This window comes from Pteropus vampyrus, unplaced genomic scaffold, assembly GCF_000151845.1.
Source record: "Pteropus vampyrus isolate Shadow unplaced genomic scaffold, Pvam_2.0 Scaffold283, whole genome shotgun sequence".
Classification (NCBI taxonomy): Eukaryota; Metazoa; Chordata; class Mammalia; order Chiroptera; family Pteropodidae; genus Pteropus; species Pteropus vampyrus.
The window spans coordinates 2,352,554-2,370,284 of NW_011889064.1; the positions used below are offsets into that span (position 1 = coordinate 2,352,554).

Genomic DNA, 17,731 nt, shown 5'->3' on the forward strand with positions numbered 1-17,731 from the left:
TCAAATATAGGATTTAGGGAGAAGGTGAAGTGGGTAAAGGGGATCAAATATATAGTAGCTGAAGGAAACTGGACTTTGGGTGGTAAACACACAATAGAATATACAATGTTCAATGATAATGTGCACCTGAAAATTATATAATCGTATTAACCAATGTTACCCCAATAAACTTAACTAAAAATTAAAAAAAAAAAAAAGAAAAAGCAATGTCTATTAAAAATGGTCATTGGATACAGGGCACCCCAATTCTTTACAATGACCTTGAAAATGCATATCTGGAATCACGGTGAGGTAGGAGTGGGCGTGAGGATGGCTCAGCAAAATCTCAATTTTCTAACTGGTAAAAAAAACTTTAAAATTTACTTTCTATTACTGTCATCTTTGAAGGGGAACAGCATAGTGATTTGTAACCAGGGACTTTTCCCTTCCTCTCCTTCAGACGAGGAGTATGAGCACAGCCAGCCATGAGGGGACAACTGTGAAGTTCTAGTCAAGCTTGGCCTAGGAAAGTGCGTGGTAGTGAAAGGGCCACAGAGTAGAAGAGGCACCTTCAGAAACAGGAAAAAAAGTATGGGGGAGCTTACTGGACTTTTGAGTGCCAAAGCAAATACAGAACTGAATCCCGCTGGGGAGGGGAAATGAGAGTAAAATGCTGAAGTTTCTGCAGAGGATACATGGCACTGGAGGGAGGCGGGTGAGAAGGGGGTGGGGGACGCAAGTAGTAATTTGAGGTTCTTTGTATTCTACGGAAGAAAATAGTCATGAGTAATCTTTTCCCTAAATACAAGAAGAGTCACACACTCCAAACAGCCCTGCCAGTTAAGAACAACAGTTTCTCTTTTCACTTCCTATTAATCTCTCCCACAGCGCAACCCCTGCAGCAAGCAAAGCCACCACGTGGAAACCCCCTCGCCGGGAACCTAAGCAAATGCTCTGGGCTTGTGTGCAAAAGGGACCCAGCGAGTCACAGGCAGCCCAGGGAATACCATGGTGATCCTAGCAGTTTTATAAAAGTGACCCCAAAAGAGCAAGCTACCTGCTTGAGGCCAGTCAATAAATTTATCAGAGTCACTGCTCTTCCATTAGCATAAAGAGAAATGGCAGACACATTCACTGAGCTGGAAAGAGGCTTGATAAACTTCGGTGTTCAAAGTCAAGGCCCACTGCTATTGCCTTTTTGGTTTAATAGAATAAAAAGTTTGTGGTATAGGATGTGCTTTGCGATTCTAATCGAGGAAAAAAAATGCCCCCTTTCCTCAAGCCTAGGGGCCTGAGGCCTGGGAGTTATGGAGTCTGATGGAATAGAGCCTTGGACCCAGAGCCAACTCTGGTCTAATTAGGGCCATTTAATTTACTCAATAGTCTTTTATTAAGCACTTCTATCATCTAGTACTATTCTAAGCACTTTATAAATATTAGTTCATTTAATTACATGTTCATAGCAAACCTATGAGACTGTTTCAGATTAGGGAACCGAGGCCCAGTGCATTTAAGGGAGTTGCCCAACGTCAAATGGCCACATAACCAGAGGAGCGGAGATTCGAACCCAGGCAGTCTGGTTTCAGAGTCTGTGCTCTTATCCAACACACTATGCTTACCCATGCATTTCCCAAATCTGATTCAGATTCAGGTGGATTTTCCACACTATTAGGAATTCATACAAGACCAAGTGAATTGGATCCTTCCCATCCTTGGAGGCATTCTCAAGTTATCGACAGGCTAAAAATAGAGTGAAAATAAAATCCATAGATCCCTGAAGAAATCAATTTATAAATGAAGAAGAAGGGGGTGGAGATGGAAGCCTGCTTTTAACACATCCAGGAATAAAGTGCTGCCTTCCCTGGCACCTTGGCACAGTAGGCACTGGTCTTGAGACTTCACATGGTTCACAGCTGCTCACATAACGGAAGCTACATAGGCAAGATAAGGGAGGCACGTGTAACAAAGAACTTGCTTTACAGTTATCTCTTGTACCTTTAACTCAACAAAGTTGAAGAATATGGCTGTTAATGGTCATTGGTAAAGAATAAAAAGAGACCATATATTTTGCACCTATGAAATGGTACTCTCTGTGCACATAACAAGCCTGTGAGAGCCGTTCTAAGGCTGGCATTTTTAATGGCGATTAATTTCAGAGCATACTTGAGATGAATTTGTACAGAAGAAATGAATTGCTCTGATTAAGAAAATTACTTAGAATTCCACTGCCCTTTTGATCTAAGTGGGTCAAGTCAAGTTCATGGTGCTATACCCCTCAATGACATACCCAGGCCCTTCAACTTCCTTCTAGTATTTCTTCGATTCCATGTTCAAAGGTGCAGCCACGTTTATTAGTACATTCTTAGCCTCATTTCAGACTTTCTGAGTTATGTTTAAACTAACGATGAAAAGCGTGCTGGGACTTTGGAGCCCAGATTTTACTCTCAGATCTGCCATTAATTAACATGTGATTCTGGGCAGGCCACTCAGTTTCCCTAGCTCACTGATTTCATCTGTAAAATGAAGGCCTTAGAGTATATGATCTCTATTCCCTTCTGGGTTTAATATAGTCAATATGCTCCCATTTATTTTGAAACTTAAAAAACAAAGAATGCAAGCAGCAAAAACCTTGTTTCTACAGAACTACTCCATGCTGACTGACAACAATGACCCTGAGATTTTGTAACTTCCTCATGATCTCTTGAATCATGGGAAACAGATTAAGTTACTTTAAACAGAGTTTAGTGCTTAAGAGTATTTTGTTATAGAAAAGTTATAACCTGGCTATGGCAATAATAAACATAACATTTTGACAAGGTGCTTTCATATGTATTACCTCATGGCATTCTCACAAAAGCCCTGCGAAATCAGTTGTATTTTCACTTCAGTTTATCAAAATAAGGGGCTCAGAGTTATTAGATGATTTTACTGGTTTGAACAATACTCAGTTCAAGCTCTTTTGCTGTGGTATACATTCATCAAAAACACCCTTTATCTCAAACTTTCTGTATAAACAGGAATTTGCTACAGATTCTATGGTTTAAAGCAGCAGTCCCCAACCTTTTTGGCACCAGACACAGGTGCTCTTATGAGAATCTAATGCCTGATGATGTGAGGTGGAGCTGAGGTGGTGATGTTAATGCTGGGGAGAGGCTGCAAATACAGATGAAGCTTTGCTTGCTTGCCTGCAGCTCACCTCCTGCTGTGTGGCCTGGTTTCTAACAGGCCACGGACTGGTACTGGTCTACAGCCTAAGGGTTGGGGACCCCTGGCTTAGAATCATAGAATCATAAAAGATAGAAGACACCTCAGTGATGATCTAGTCCAATCTGCACCCCATCTTACTTATTAGGAAACTGACATGGGCAGAAGTTAAGAGACTGAACCACAATCAAGCTGCCCCAGGTTCCCTGCCTCCCAACATCTCATGTCATGTGATAACTTGAGTCAGTGAGACATAACAATTCCATAACCCTTGACATAAGGGAGGAAAATTATCACTTCCTTGCTTAGTCATCTTGCCTTCGGATTACACGTTCTTAATTGGTCCAAACATAAATTCTCTGTTGTAGTTTTTAGACCCTCACCAAGCTGCCTGCCTTCTCCAGCGACCCTATTTGGCTACCATTCCTAAATGAAGAACCAGAAGCAGGACTAGAACCTTTCTTTCTCTAGACAATATACTTCTATTGATAGTAATAGCCAACAGTTATTGAGCACTTACAACAATTATTACTCTCATTTTTACAGATGAGGAAACTATTGCACACAATAGAAGGAATGGTGGTGCTCAGAGTGAAAACCCGGCTGGCCTGGTTCTGCAGTCCCACCTCTTAGCACCCCACTACAGCACTTCTCAAGCAGCCTGATAACGGCGAACACAAGCACTTCCTGGGTGGCAATGTTCTACATGCTTTCGGTAGAGCATTCATTTAGTCTCCACAGCAATTCGGCAGGGTAAACAATCACTATCCCATTGACAGATTAGAGCACTGGAGCACAGGATGTTAAGTGACTCAGACAAAGTAACATAGCCAGGAAGTGGAAGAGCCAACATTCGAACCCAGCTGATTTGGCCCAAAGTCGTATTCTAAACCACCTATCTCTCTGCCTAAGGTTATTTGGTGTTTTGGCAGGATGTCGAATTAAATTCATGATTTAAAAAAATAAAAGAAAGAGGGATGGCTCCATAGTGGAGTGGTTAGCACGTCTGCTTTGCATGCAGAAGGTCCTGGGTTCGTGTCCCAGGTGGAGTCACGGACCATACCCCAGGCGTGCCAGGCCCTGTGTGCACGCCAGGAGCATGTGGAAGGAGACGCCTCGCCTTCGGAGATCCAGTTCTTACGGGGAAACGGCAACATCCATAGGTCAGGGATGGAAGTGAGGGTGGTGGGGAATTAAAGAGGGGAAAAAATAAATAAACAAACAAATAAATAAAAAGAGAGATAAAGTTACAGTGACTGTGTGAACTTTCACAGTGTTTAAGCATGCAGGCACTAAGTACCACCATGGAAACTCTATTTCCCAGCTTAACCTCTCAGTATCTCTCTTGTCTCCACTGAAAAATGGGGACAACTTTCAGCCTGTGAAAGAAGTACTAGTACACAATGCAACATATACCTATATGCCGTACTGTTAAATTGTACACCTGAAACTTACTGGATTTGTTAACCAAGGTCACCATAAAAAAAAAAAGTACTAGTGAGTCATAGATAACGTGCTTTTCAAATCTACAGATGACATAAAGCTAATATAGAGTAAGATGGTACAAATCATGATGATATAAAACACACAGGACAGACAGTATCTGTCATAGAGCAAACATTTAATAAATATTAGCTATTGTTTTTCTGTTATTACCATTATCATTTTTACAATCACCCTACCTTGCACATATACAGCTGGTATTGGGAACCCAACTATAAAAATGTATGTAGATCGATATTAGATTTCATCTTGTTATTTTTCACTATCATTCTAGCCTGCTGGAGTCTCTCAGGATTTGGATCTATTTCTAGTATTATCCATACGTTGTAGTTTCATGTCATCTGCAGCTTTGATAAACATCTGTCAACTCAACAGGCTATTGACAAAGTGCTGATTAGGTGAGGGCTGAGATGGGAGCACTCTGGTGACACACTCGCCTCCTCTTTTCAGACGGGTACTGATCAAATTATTGGCTCCTTTTGGACACAGGTGCTCAATTACCAATCCATCTAAATACTCTGGTACTTTTTTCTAAGTGCTGTAACATATATGTTTGAAAATCTCTCCTGAATTGCAGCTGGAAGTTACACCAGGTAGCTGTTTTCAGCCTGTACATACACTGTTTTCCTTTACTATTCTGAACATCAGGTAAACAGTGGCTTATATTATTTCTTTCAGTACCTCTCCCATTTCCTATTACCCTTAGGGATCACTGTCCGTGGCCTACCTTTCATCCTTGTAAGTTCTCTATTCTGGGATGCCATTTGTCTGGGCTAAAGGCCTTGAATTTATTTAGAACAACTTAGATTTGCTTTAACAATCAATTCGCCCATCTTGGGCTTCAATTCCCTTATGCCAATGTTTGTACTACCTGTTTCAGTCTGACGATAATTCTCCTTGATGGAAGACAGAGAAGAAAGAAAGAAGTTGAACAGTTTTGTTTTCTCTTTGCCATTTGTCAGTGTCACCGCGTCCAATCCAATCTGCACGCTGACATCATGCTTATTCTTACCCTGCCCCCTCAATATCTATCGTTTTCTTTTCCCTAAGCATCTTCTATAGCTCTCAGACCACTTGGTTTTAACAACCTAGATCTAAAAATTTATCATATTTTTCTTTTCAGGAAGTTGCTGTTATTTGAGCTCATTATACCGGTATGCAAAACAGTGGGAAGATAAATTGTCATGATCTTTCTGGCAAACAACTTGGTGAGAGTTGAAGAGCCCTGTAAATGTTGACTTCTCAGAATCTACCTTAAATAAGTGATTTAGGATACAGAGAAATTCATGCACAAAGATGTTCACTGCAGTGTCATTTTTAACAGTGGAAAACTGGGAACATCAATAAGGAAATAGTTAAGTAAACTGTGGACAACATCTCTGACAGAAAATTATGTAGCCGATAACAATACTTATAGAGTATTATTCATATGGAAAAACACCAGATAGCATGTGTACATGTATATTATAATCTCAAATAATGCACAGAAAAATATAATAAAATGTAAAAATATTAATGGCAACTGTCACTCAGTAGAATTATACGTGCTGTTTACTGTTTGCTTTTTGTTTTTATCTTCCAATTCTCATTAAGCATGTATTACTTTTATATTTTAAGAAATCTATTTAAAAATTGAGCTCATTAGAGAATGTCCCCAATGCAGCCTCATTAGATTCTTTGGTTGTCTTTCCCCTGCTTATTCCAATAAGTGCCATGTGCAGTTGACATGTCAGAATTTCATTTTCAAAAGCACCCTGACTCTTTTGACTTGTGTTAGCATTTCAGATCACAGGACCATAGGTACTTTATCTCTAAATTTTTAAAATGTGCTTTCTTCGAGTCAAGAAAACCTATCTGATGAGACTTTTCATTTCCCTTCCTTAATTCTCAGATGATATTTTCATTCTCACCAAAAGTTCCCATCATTTCTACTTTGCCAACCAAATCCTCCTTATTTGTCAGTCTTGAGGCCAAATTACTACCACCCCTTATCACTTCTTCTACCTTCTGGGAAATAAAATTGCTAATTGTTAGGTACATGTGTTAAGAGTTAAAATGTAGCACAAGTGGATTATTTAGTGATTGTTACATCATGCTTGATACACCTAATGCCAGACTGTATAGCCCAAGATCCCCAGTATGACTAATCCACCTGTGGGCCAGCTCTGCAGCCTGCAGCTGCCACCCCTATCACCGGCCAACACCATTCTCATCGGGCAGGACACTTCGGATCCATGTGGTTCTTCACCATGTCATCCCAGCAACTATTCTGGGAGAGAGCTAAGGCTGGCACAACTGTATCTGCAGAAGAAACCTGAAGCTCAGGGCAGTTAAGGGGCTTTCCCAAGGTCACACGGGCCCAGGACAAGAATGGTAGCTTCTGGTTTTCCGTATCAGTCCAAGGAACGTCTTCTGGATCAAAGGAAATAATGGATATAAAAGCCCTTTGCATTCTAAAATCCACTGTAAAAATGCAAGGGATTTAGGAATAATAAAGCAAAAACTCAACTTCTCATGGCAGGCCTGGTTTAGCTATAGATCCAGAAATGTGAGCAGTGCCCAGAGAGCCCCTTCTGACCTCTGCAAAGCGGTTGCAGAAGGCGGGGTTTACCTTAGAATAAATTAACCCTCCACAATAAACAAGGTATCATCAGAGCCCTTTAAGCTGTCCCAGAGCACTTTCCAGGGACCTTTTCTGACTCCCTTTCCCTCCCACTGGCCAGGTCATGTCCTCCAGGCTCCCACACTGGTCTTGGGTGTACTCGGACAAGCTCCAGCGTTCTCATTCCTCTGGGTCTGCCTCTAACTTTGAATGTGCTATTTAATCAAAACTGCTTTTGACATACAAATTCTGTTACTAGGGAATTGGAAGTTCCAAAACATTTCCTATTTTTGTCCCCAAGGTTACCCTGTATCTTAGCACTCCATTTCCAAGTGGAGTTTGGAATGTTATACCCTTGTCTTTTGGCCAAAACCTCAAAAGCAAGAATACTGTATGTTCATGCTTAGATCCAACGTCCTATTCAACTCCTTAGATTTTTCTGGCTTTCACTCAGTTTTATTCACAAAGGGGTTTTTATCAGCAAACCTGTCGACAGTGAAACTGGCCTGGGGCCTGCTACTCACCCTCACGGATAAGATTCCTTCTTATTTCTGTTTTTGTGTAGCAAGCCCAACATGGGGAGAGGCATGCAATAGTTTAGATAAAAAACTTGGGTTTTGGAAACAGATAGTCTTGAGTTCAAATACTGGTCTTGCCACCTACTAACACAGTGACCTTGAGTAAGTTATATTTCTGAACCTCAGTTTCCCAACAGTAGAATGGGACCAAGAACAGTACTTACTTTCCAAGAGCAAATTTAAGTATTAAATGAGATAATCCATCTAAAGACTGCCTGATACACAGAACCGTGCCCGATACACAGGAAATGCTCAGTGAGTTTTGGGTGGCTGGGTAGGATAGATGGGATAGCAGATTAGTTGTACTTTGTCACAGGTCTCCAGGAGACTGAAATACTTTCTGCCGCTCACCTACAAAAACATGGTTCTTATAAGCTTTGTGAAGGACCCTATAGGAACTATGAGGCTGATACAGGCTTTAAAGAGAGGATAGGCATCATCAGTGTGTGGATGGGGAAAGTGCCTCAAAGAAGATGTAGACAAAGGAATGGAATAGGTGAGAGGCTGGAGGAAGGAATGTCGGATTAGGAGCCCACTCAGATCTGGGACCCTAGTCCCAGAGGCAAGTGAGGCTTTCACCTAAGGTGCAAAATTTAAGGTTGTGCCAAAAAACTCAGTAATCATTAAAAAAAAAAAAAAAAGGCGAATGCATTATTTCAAAATCAAAATAAATGCAATAAATTGATGATGAACAAAATATCAACATTTTAACTAAAGTTATATTGAAAAGAGAGAAGATGAAGAGAGTGTAGTAAGAATGCAGACAGGGAGAGATTCAGGGCAGTATTTCTTAAGTTTTGGAGGTAACGGATCCCTCTGAGCACTCAGTGAGAGATACTGACCCTCTTTTGAATTGCACAGGCAGGTGCACATCAATATTTACTTGCAATTTCAAAGTTTATGAAGTAGCTCAAGTTTATCTACACACCCTTGGAGAATCAGTTTAGAATTTCCTAGCCTCATGTATGCTAATGGATCTCATAATATACACCAGTGATATAATACAAAAATCAAATTAGATTTGGGAAGAGAAACACATCCAAACACATTTCACCTGATACATAGGGGAGGAAAAGAGAAGAGAGAGGCAGAAAGGGTGCCCTTCTCTCACTCTAAAGTGGGGGCTGAGGGGAACAATTAAATGATGAAAGCTGACTCTGGGTGTCATTTCCTTATAAAATGCACACACCTGACCTCGAATATGGAATGTCCCTTCTTCAGGTATTTTAAAAATCATTGCTAACATATTGCAAGTTTTTATTCATATTAGTGAAGGTTAATCACTGCAAATTACCTCACTTCATGAACAGTGAGGCAACTGGGCTGCACAAGGAGAGACACTATCGAAAGACGAATTTTTAAAGGAAAGAGGCAGTTAAGGGCAGAATTTCTCATACCGCAGGGTGGAAAGATACATTTTACTCTCAGATTTTCTGATATTTATGCACACAAGCCCACATTTAAGAAGGAAAAAATATAGGAAAATAGATATTAAGAGTTGAAATGTTCTTCAAATAGACTTAGTGAGCAGGAAGGTTTTTTAACCCTCGGTGGAAATGGATGGGGTAAAGAAAATATAACGATTTTGATGGATTTGCAGAATCCACGAAACCTAGATGATCTACTATAGGTGTCTAAATAAAGAAGAATGGATACCCTTTCTTTACCCTCTTGCTCCTTTAAGCCACACAGGATCATCTCTCGTGCCTGCCACAGTCTACGGGACATTCCTTTGCAAAGTGTAACAAGAGTAGAACTCATTCTCATTCTGGACGGGGCCTGATCTGTCCGGTCACTGGCATAGGAGAGGCTCTTCTTTGTGTGCTTCAGCTGTGCCTGGTCCCTTCCCTCCCGGGTTCTCTTTCCTCCAAGGAAAGTTTAAAAAGCAGGCTGCCTCTTCTCGGGACAGAAACAGTTCCCACCGTCACTGGATCCTATGAGGTGAACAGGAGCCTGGCGGTGGAGGGCATGCGTGCATGGGGGGAGGAGCCAGAAAAAGGGAGGCTGAAAGAAGCGTTTGCAAAGTTAAGACGCGGACCTCGGAAAACACATACAGGGGCCAAAAGGCAGATGTGGCCAGGGGTTCAAGCAACCTAACCCGTAAAACAATGCTTTCCTGGAAAACATCTTCTTTTAAGAATTCCACAGGCCTCCCACCCTTTCTCCTCGCCCTTCACTCTTTGGCGAGTATTTCCCAGTGTCTTCAAAGGCCCCGTTGGTTGCCTTTCGGTGCTGTTTTTCAAGGCTGCCTGATTGATACCGATTCAGCATTACGAGGGGCAGAATGGCTGTGGCAACACAAGCAGGATGAAATCACTTTACGTTATCAGTGTTGCAAATGCCTCACGAAACAAACAAAAAAATCAAACTTGGGGAAGCAACTGCTATTTAAAGATAATTGTGTGTGTGCATGTGCATGTACCTGTGTTCGTCAGACTTCTCTCCATTCCTCAGCCCCTTGTTCCTTCTTCACTGAAAACATGCACAGGGAAATGGCTTTCGGAGATTTATCCATTATAAAAGTTGTAACTTTTTTCTCACCAGTTACATTCCCCGGTGTCGGAGTGGTTAAAGTCGCTAGTCTCCAGGTTTCAGGGCTTAAGATGGTCACTTGGCATTAAGAACATTAAAACAAAACAACTCTGTGCCCGCTTCTAGGGCAGCAGACACGCAGCTAGAGGCAGTGACACATGCTGTTTTGTGCTTTACCACTGGCCATTTCAGTGTCTGAGACTCCAGACACTGGGAGACGGAGGGACTGGAGTTCCCTCCCTTGCCACACAGTATCTTTCTCTTTGCCTCTGTCACACCATCTGCAGTTTTGTATTATTCATTCCTTTGGATGAAGGCATGAAGACTTCTGTGGAAAGGGAAGCTAGCAAAGCGAACATGCCAAATCAACAGAACTTGTTCACACCTTAGCTTTGTTAAAACCCTCACGTTTTAAGAATGGTGGGGGATCCTGAGCATCCCGGATGCAGAATGGTAGAGGCACGGAAAGAAAGTCTGCTCACGTTGGCTTGTAGCTGCTCATGGTTTATGACTCTTCAAAGGAGTTTTCAGTTTGCATTAGAAAAGGTGTGAGTGCTACAATATAGATGTGATGTGAGCTCGGCAGAGAGGCCTATGTCTGTTTTTTTTTTTTAACTTTGAGTTGAGAGTCTGAAAAAAAGATGAACAGATTAAGTGGCACATCGCTGGTGACACAGTGATGTTCATTCACAAACGTTTCCCGGAGGCCGGGTGGAGAGAGCCAGGGTGAGGTCTCCAGGTGATCTGCGGGCTGACCTCCTATTGTCCTGCTGTTTATGAAAGCATGATGTCTACTTTTTTTTTTTTTTGGCAAGAATAGTTAATTTGCTGGAAATAGTAAAATTTTCCTTTAGTTACTTTATTATAAAAGAAAATCCAAATCCTGTTTCTGTCACCTACTATCTCAGTGACTGCAGAGGGTTGAACGGTGCCCTCCCCCCACAAAAAAAGATATGCCAACGTCATAATCCCTGACACCGTGAAAAATGATCTTTGCAGATGAAATTAAGTTAAAGATCTTCACAGAGACTGGAGAGCTCTAGATCCTTTCAATTTTGTCGTAGGTCACTTATACTTGTTGCTCTTGGAATCAGCAAAAAGATTTCCACTTTCAGCTGCTCCTCTCAAACCAACACTCCAAGCTTTCCAGTGAATACCTCTGGGCTATTTGGGGGTTTTTCCTATTCTGATATCCATCAAAAGCCCCAATGTATCTTGGGGGATATACTGTCACCTAGTTTTACCATTTTCCTGGTTTTTTGGTTTTGCTATTTATTTGCTCTGCTCTTAACCGGGGATTCTAAGAGATTACAAATGATGCCGCTGCCGCTCCATCTTCCCAAACTGCATCCCAGAATACTACATATTTGCAAGTAGAGCATCCCAATGGTGTCTCATAATAAAAGAGCACTCGTCTTCTCGTGTCTCTTGGTGAACTGTTGCTGGGTTTTGTGGCAGTAAGAGAAAGAAGTATGATAAGGAATCTGAGGGGTCTCTTTTCACACACAAGAGTCCAAAGGCACAGACACAGCACCCAGAAGGAAGACAGGGAATAAACTGGCCGTGGGCTTCAATGGGCATCAGATGTCAAGGGAGGGAAAAACTGTCTGCTCTTATTTAAAGTACTAAGGAACTATTCTAGTGAAGATAAAACTTCCAAATGAAAGGAATTTATGTGGAAATTAAAACAACAGCAAGGATGACAATGATAAAGACACCCAACCTTAGTCAGTCTTCTCAGCTCCAATCACAAAATGTCAAGACTTTCAGAAGTCAGAACTGCACAATTTTTTTTTTAAATTCACAAAAATGTGAGTGAGTGACTCAGCCGATATGCTACACATATCAGTAATCCTAGATGATGGAGCTCTCTCCCTGCAAGTCTTTCTCATGCTCACTGACAAATTGTAGCTCTAAGAAATCTGGAATTCTGTGTTAGTCACCAACTTCCCACATCGGCTCGAGGAGGAGCGAATCGGCTGCTCACCTCAGAAAGAGCCTCACAGAGCGACGCGGTGTGCACCGCCGGAGGCTCTGCAGGTGCGACAGATCTTGCTGTCAGCTCTAACTCAGCTTTCCTGCTTTTAAAAGCCTCCTTTCTCATTAGAGTTTTGTCTGTTTGGAAGACCTGTCTCATCCTTGACACGCCAGTCTCATCAGAGGATGCTGCCACATCATGATAATTTTTAAAAATGGCCTTTTTAATGCAGCCCTTGGAAACTTTGCAAGAAATGTATTGATTTGAAATACTCAAGCTGAATTATTGAGCCTTGGCAAAGGGGAATAAATCTTTCCCATTCCCCATTCCTGTTGCCAAGTGCAGCTTCCAGGAAGCAATGACTGTCCTTTCTGGAAATGAAGCAAAACTCAAACATTCTCTCACCTTCCCTTTACTTCACCCCTCCCTCTTCTCTTCACTTGCAATTCACTGACAAAAGCACTTTACATTCATTGCTCATTTGCCTGAATAGGCATCCGAATTAGTAATGCCCAAATTAGTAATGCCTGGCTGAGGCAGCTTCCTAAATAACGAGGCCTGATCGTTTTGGCAGACCCGGAGGTCTGTGGAAAGCAAGCTTGCCGCACGTCATTAGGTTAAACACTCTTCCGGTTTTATAATAAAATTTCCCCTACAGACCTGGATGTGTAAAGTAGAGGGTGTATGTTCACTGATGCTAGAGATTAACAAGACCAGGAGCCAGAACCAGGACAGGAAGATGGGGAGAGTGTGCGGGAAAGGGGGACCTGTGCTGGAGTGTTCTAACACTCATGTCAGGATTAACACAAAAATTTCCTGACATCTGCTGTTTCTTTCATTTCAGTCTGGGGTGATCATCTCACCTGGCGATGTTCCAGGGGAATTCCCGTCATTACCATCAAAACATGGTTTGGTCTAACAGTGCTGAGAGCTCATCTGTTTATCTCTCCATCCATTCACCCACTTACCCATCCATCTAACTGCTTACGTGCCAAGTATTCACTGCACCTTGTATTAGGTGCAGGGTATATCAAGGTGAATGGGGTGCAGATTTTAAAGTCTGGGAGGGAAGAAAGGAACATAAAGACAGAATGACAAGTCAGTGCATTAGTGAAGGACCAGGAAAGACTTTCTGAACTGAAGGATGGATGACAGCTTTCTCCACAGAGGGAACAGCAGATACAAAGGCCTGGACACATGAAAGGGCAAAACCATTTGGGGAAACTTTGAGTAGTTCAGCAGGACAAAAATGAGACACATATAAGCATCTGTTTAAATGAGGAGAGGAAGTGATAAAGCAGCTCCATTCTGATGCTTAATAGGCATGTTAGACTCAATATGGCCCAAACGGCCCTCCTGCTATCACCCGGTCTTTCGCATCTTAGAGAACGCCGACTCATTGCCAAGGCCCCACACCTTGCAGTCATCCAATTCACAGGCAAATGCTATTGGCTCTACCTTCCAAATGTATCCAGAATCCGACCACTTTCACTATCTCTGCTGCCACCACTTTAGTCCCAGCTACCACCATCTCTCACCTGGATTACTATTATTGGTCCCTAACTGGTTTCCCAGCTTCTACCCTTGTTCCCCGAAAGTCTATTCTCAACATACCAGCCAGAGGGATCCATTTGAAACAAGCCACTCCTCTGCTCATAATTTACATGATGTCTCTCCCTTGCTCAAAATTCCCCAGTGGCTTCTGAAGGATAGCCTTCCCCTTCCTCATTCTGCTCTAGCCACACTGATCTCCTCGCTATTTCTCAAACATGTCAGTCACATTCCTACCTCGGGGCCTTTGTACTTGCTGTTTCTTTAGCTGGAGTATACTTCTCCCAAAGATCCTCACCTCCTTCAAGTCTTCCCTAGACATTTCATAGAAAACTACAAATTTTTGCTCTCTGACTCCTCCTTCTACTTTCTTATTTTTTCCCTTAGCATTTACCACTCACAGGATGAAAGGAGATGCATATTTTAAAAAATTTCAAGTGTAATTTTTATGCTCTGGAAAACTATCTAAATGAAGCAACTCTTATTATCCTTAAAGTTATTTTATCTTGACGTCCAGTTTCTGTATAATATGCTTTCAAAAATCTTTTGTTATGGTTCTATAGGTAGAGTCCTAATTAAATATATTTGATATTTACAAGAATCTAAGGTAGCAGTGAAGGAACTGTTCTGATATTCCTCTATCGCCAGTGCTTCAAGCAGTTTCTGACACATTGTAGGTAGGCACTTAAAAATAGTTTTGAATGAATGAGAAGCTAGGCCCTGTGAAGGAGAAATGGTACAACACAATGGTTAAGAGTGTGGCCCTCGAGTCAGGCTTCCTGGGTTTGAACCTTGGCTCCCCTACTTACTAGCTGTGAGATCTAAGGCAAGGTACCTACCTTCCTGTGTCTTAGTTTCCTCAACGGTAAAATTGAGATAGTGACAGGAGCTACATCAGGGAGTTATGAGCGTTCGGTATGTCGAGACATGTGCTAGCACTTAGAACAATGGCCGGCATAGATTTAGCACTTGATAAATGTTAGCCATTGTTATGAAGGGCCTTGTCTGCTTACAGTAAGGAGTTCAGACTTTATCCTACGGCTCCTTGGAATCACTGAACAATTTTAAACAAGGGAGTACACAATCAGATATTGTTTTTGGAAGGGTCGCTCCAGCTGCAGAGTGGAGAAATAATTAGAACAGGGCAAGACTGGTACAAGGAGATCAGTGAGAAGGCTGTTGTAGAAATAGAGATGACAGATATTGTTAGCCCGACCTAACGCAGAAGGACTGGGGGAAAGGAGGAGCTCAAGAATTATAGAGGTAGCAGAGACAAAACTTGGAGATTAACTCAACACAGAGAGAGTAGTCAATAACAAAATTCAGGCTTGTGATCCCTGCAACTAGATAACTAGATGGTGGTGCCCATCCATCCCACACACAGAGGACTGCTGAGGAGAAAATACATTCGGTTTTGTTTAAGATGAAGTGAGTATGAGAGAGCTAGGTGAAGGGGCAATTGTATACATGCATCTGGTATTTAAAAGAAAGATCTAGGCTAGATAGAAAAGATATTTGGGAGTCATCATCATACTGGTGATTGTTGAAGCCAATGGAGATGAGATTTAAGGGAAACGTTTAAGAAGCAAGCCGTTTAAAAAAGGTACACCTTTGAGGGATGGGGCAGCAGGAGACAAACCACGGGAGAGTGCTATCTTGCAAGTCAGGACAGAGTGAGTCTCAGGAAGTAGTGGGACACGTCACGTGCTATAGTCAAGATAAGGAGGCGCAAGTCACGTCCACTGGATTGAGCATCCGGTGATTCTAGTCAGAACGGAGGTGTGATGGGGGTAGAAACCAGATCACGGCGGGTCGATTCATTAACGCGAGGTGAGAAAATGAGAGGTTTGTGCGGATAACTCTTTCAAAAACTTGGCTGTGAAGGAAAAAAGAGATGAGGTGGTCATGAAGGACGTAGAATCCAGGCAGTTTTCTTTTAAGGTGGAAGGAACTATGTGCAAATGAAAAAGAAGCTGAGTGTCGAGAAGCAGGGAGATAACCAATCTGGGAGGCTGGGGTACAGGAGCCTGGGCTCAGGGATAGGGTCCCATGTGCAGCGCAGGAAAGACCTCTTGCACTGTGGCTGGAGGGGGCAGTGGGCTTGGGCAAGTATGCAGGTAAACTGAGAGTGCTGACTGATGCCTGTGAAGGAGGAAGGGGTGGGGTGGAGGAGGAAGGGGTGGGGTGGCAGATTAGAAAACATGGCGCCCAACCACGGTAACAGCTACAGGGAATAGAAGGATGCTGGTTAGGGGCTCTAAGGCCTGAAGAGCAGTGTACAGCTGAGAGATATATAGTGAACACAGCAAAAACCAACTAATTCTCTTATGGAAATGCAGACTGTAGGCTCAGAGATACCAAGCTCCACACTGTACCTGGTATAAAACCTAAACCGCAAAATCTATTCAGTGAGAATACAGTGTTCCCAGAGAAATCTTCCTTAAGAATCATTCTCACTGCTCCTTTGGTTAATAACCTGCAAGGTTCCCCACTGAAGGCATACAAAATACAATCACTCTTTTAAAGAAGAATTCAATACCCTAACCTGACCCCATGTGATCCCCTAAGACTTTCTGCCTGAAACTCCCTATGCCAGCCCTGGTCCGGGCACTCCCAGGATGCCTTTGCTCACTAGCTTGCTAATTCTCACCGGACTATGCTTTTCCTCCACCTTTGCCTGCTGAAACTCAACCCTCCTTCAAGGCCTGGAACTAAAGTCACTCTTTCCATGAAGCCTTCTTTCTTCCTATCTTCTTGCTTCTGGAGGACTCCGAAGCTGGATATAGAATTTCCAGGAGCTGTGTTAAATTTGATTTATCCATGCCTAAACCTTTCCCCCCACTAGGTAATAAGCCCCGGATGTAAGCCTATTTGTGTTTGACTTGGCGTCCCACTATGGAACACACCTTGGTGGTGTTTATGCCCTTGAGCTGGCAGCGTGGCAGGCCAAGCTGTGCTGTTTACAGCCACGGAATGAGCAAGAAGATTTCTTGACAAGTAATCAAGTAATAACGATTTGTGCATTACAACTGAATGTACCCTGTAAGTGTTGTCTTTCTGGCTCGAAAAACACATTATTGGTTGAGCAGGCATTGAGCTTATCAGTGGGGATTGGTCCTTGGAGTTACAATATTAGACCAGTATGTACGACATTTTGACCCCCCATCACGTGACTTGTTTATTGGCTCTTCTTCTTTTCTATGTTTTCATTGTTTGGCATTTTAGAGACATTTTCCTTTCTGATATACTTCACCATTAACTCCTATTTCTTCAGTTTCCATAAAACAGTATAGCAGATGTAGAAGCATCACACACACAGGGTCTCTTGTTTGCTTCTAAGAGAATAATTACTGAAAGAATATTAACTTCTGGCATTTGAAGGAAAAACATAAATTGAGACTTTACTATATACCTGGTCCTTTGAAGATACTATCTGTTTGATCCTCACAAAAGCTCTGGCAGGTGGAGATTACTGTTCTCATTTTCCAGCTGAGAAAAGCAGACACGGGCGGAGGGGTCTATAACGGTGAAGATCCTGGGTCTATAACGGTGGAACGAACACTCACAGCCCAGTCTGTCTGACTCCAAAGTTCAGATCTCTAAGGCCCCCAGTGTCACAGCACATCACTAGATAGTTCTAAAGGCTGAAGAGGACAGCCCCTCCACCCACTCTGAGGACGGTAATGGCACATACTATTGCTGGCTTAGGACTTCGAACATCTGAATTCCAAGTGGGCTGTGAGTCCAATGGAAGGATGGAAAGAAATTGGCGGCTGGTCAAAGTTTCCATTTGCTACATTGAAA

General features: G+C 42.4%; 1 protein-coding gene and 1 non-coding gene across 6 annotated transcripts in view; one reads left to right on the forward strand and one right to left on the reverse strand.

The window, feature by feature from the left end:
* Nucleotides 1–17,731, reverse strand: part of ETV6 (ETS variant 6) — a 222,375-nt gene that overhangs the window by 51,568 nt on the left and 153,076 nt on the right. The window contains exons 1-2 of one of the 5 annotated variants that reach the window (XM_023520893.1): nt 17,622–17,662; nt 17,340–17,416 (exon numbers count right to left, since the gene is read on the reverse strand). The exons of the other annotated variants lie outside the window; for them this stretch is intronic. Coding sequence (XP_023376661.1) covers nt 17,340–17,416; nt 17,622–17,647 — 103 coding nt within the window. The 5' untranslated portion in view covers nt 17,648–17,662. Of the gene's footprint in view, nt 1–17,339; nt 17,417–17,621; nt 17,663–17,731 lie in introns of those variants that run through there. 5 annotated transcript variants of the gene reach the window in all.
* TRNAA-UGC lies at nt 4,163–4,236 on the forward strand. Its single transcript has one exon. It is a non-coding gene; the product is annotated as a tRNA-Ala (tRNA).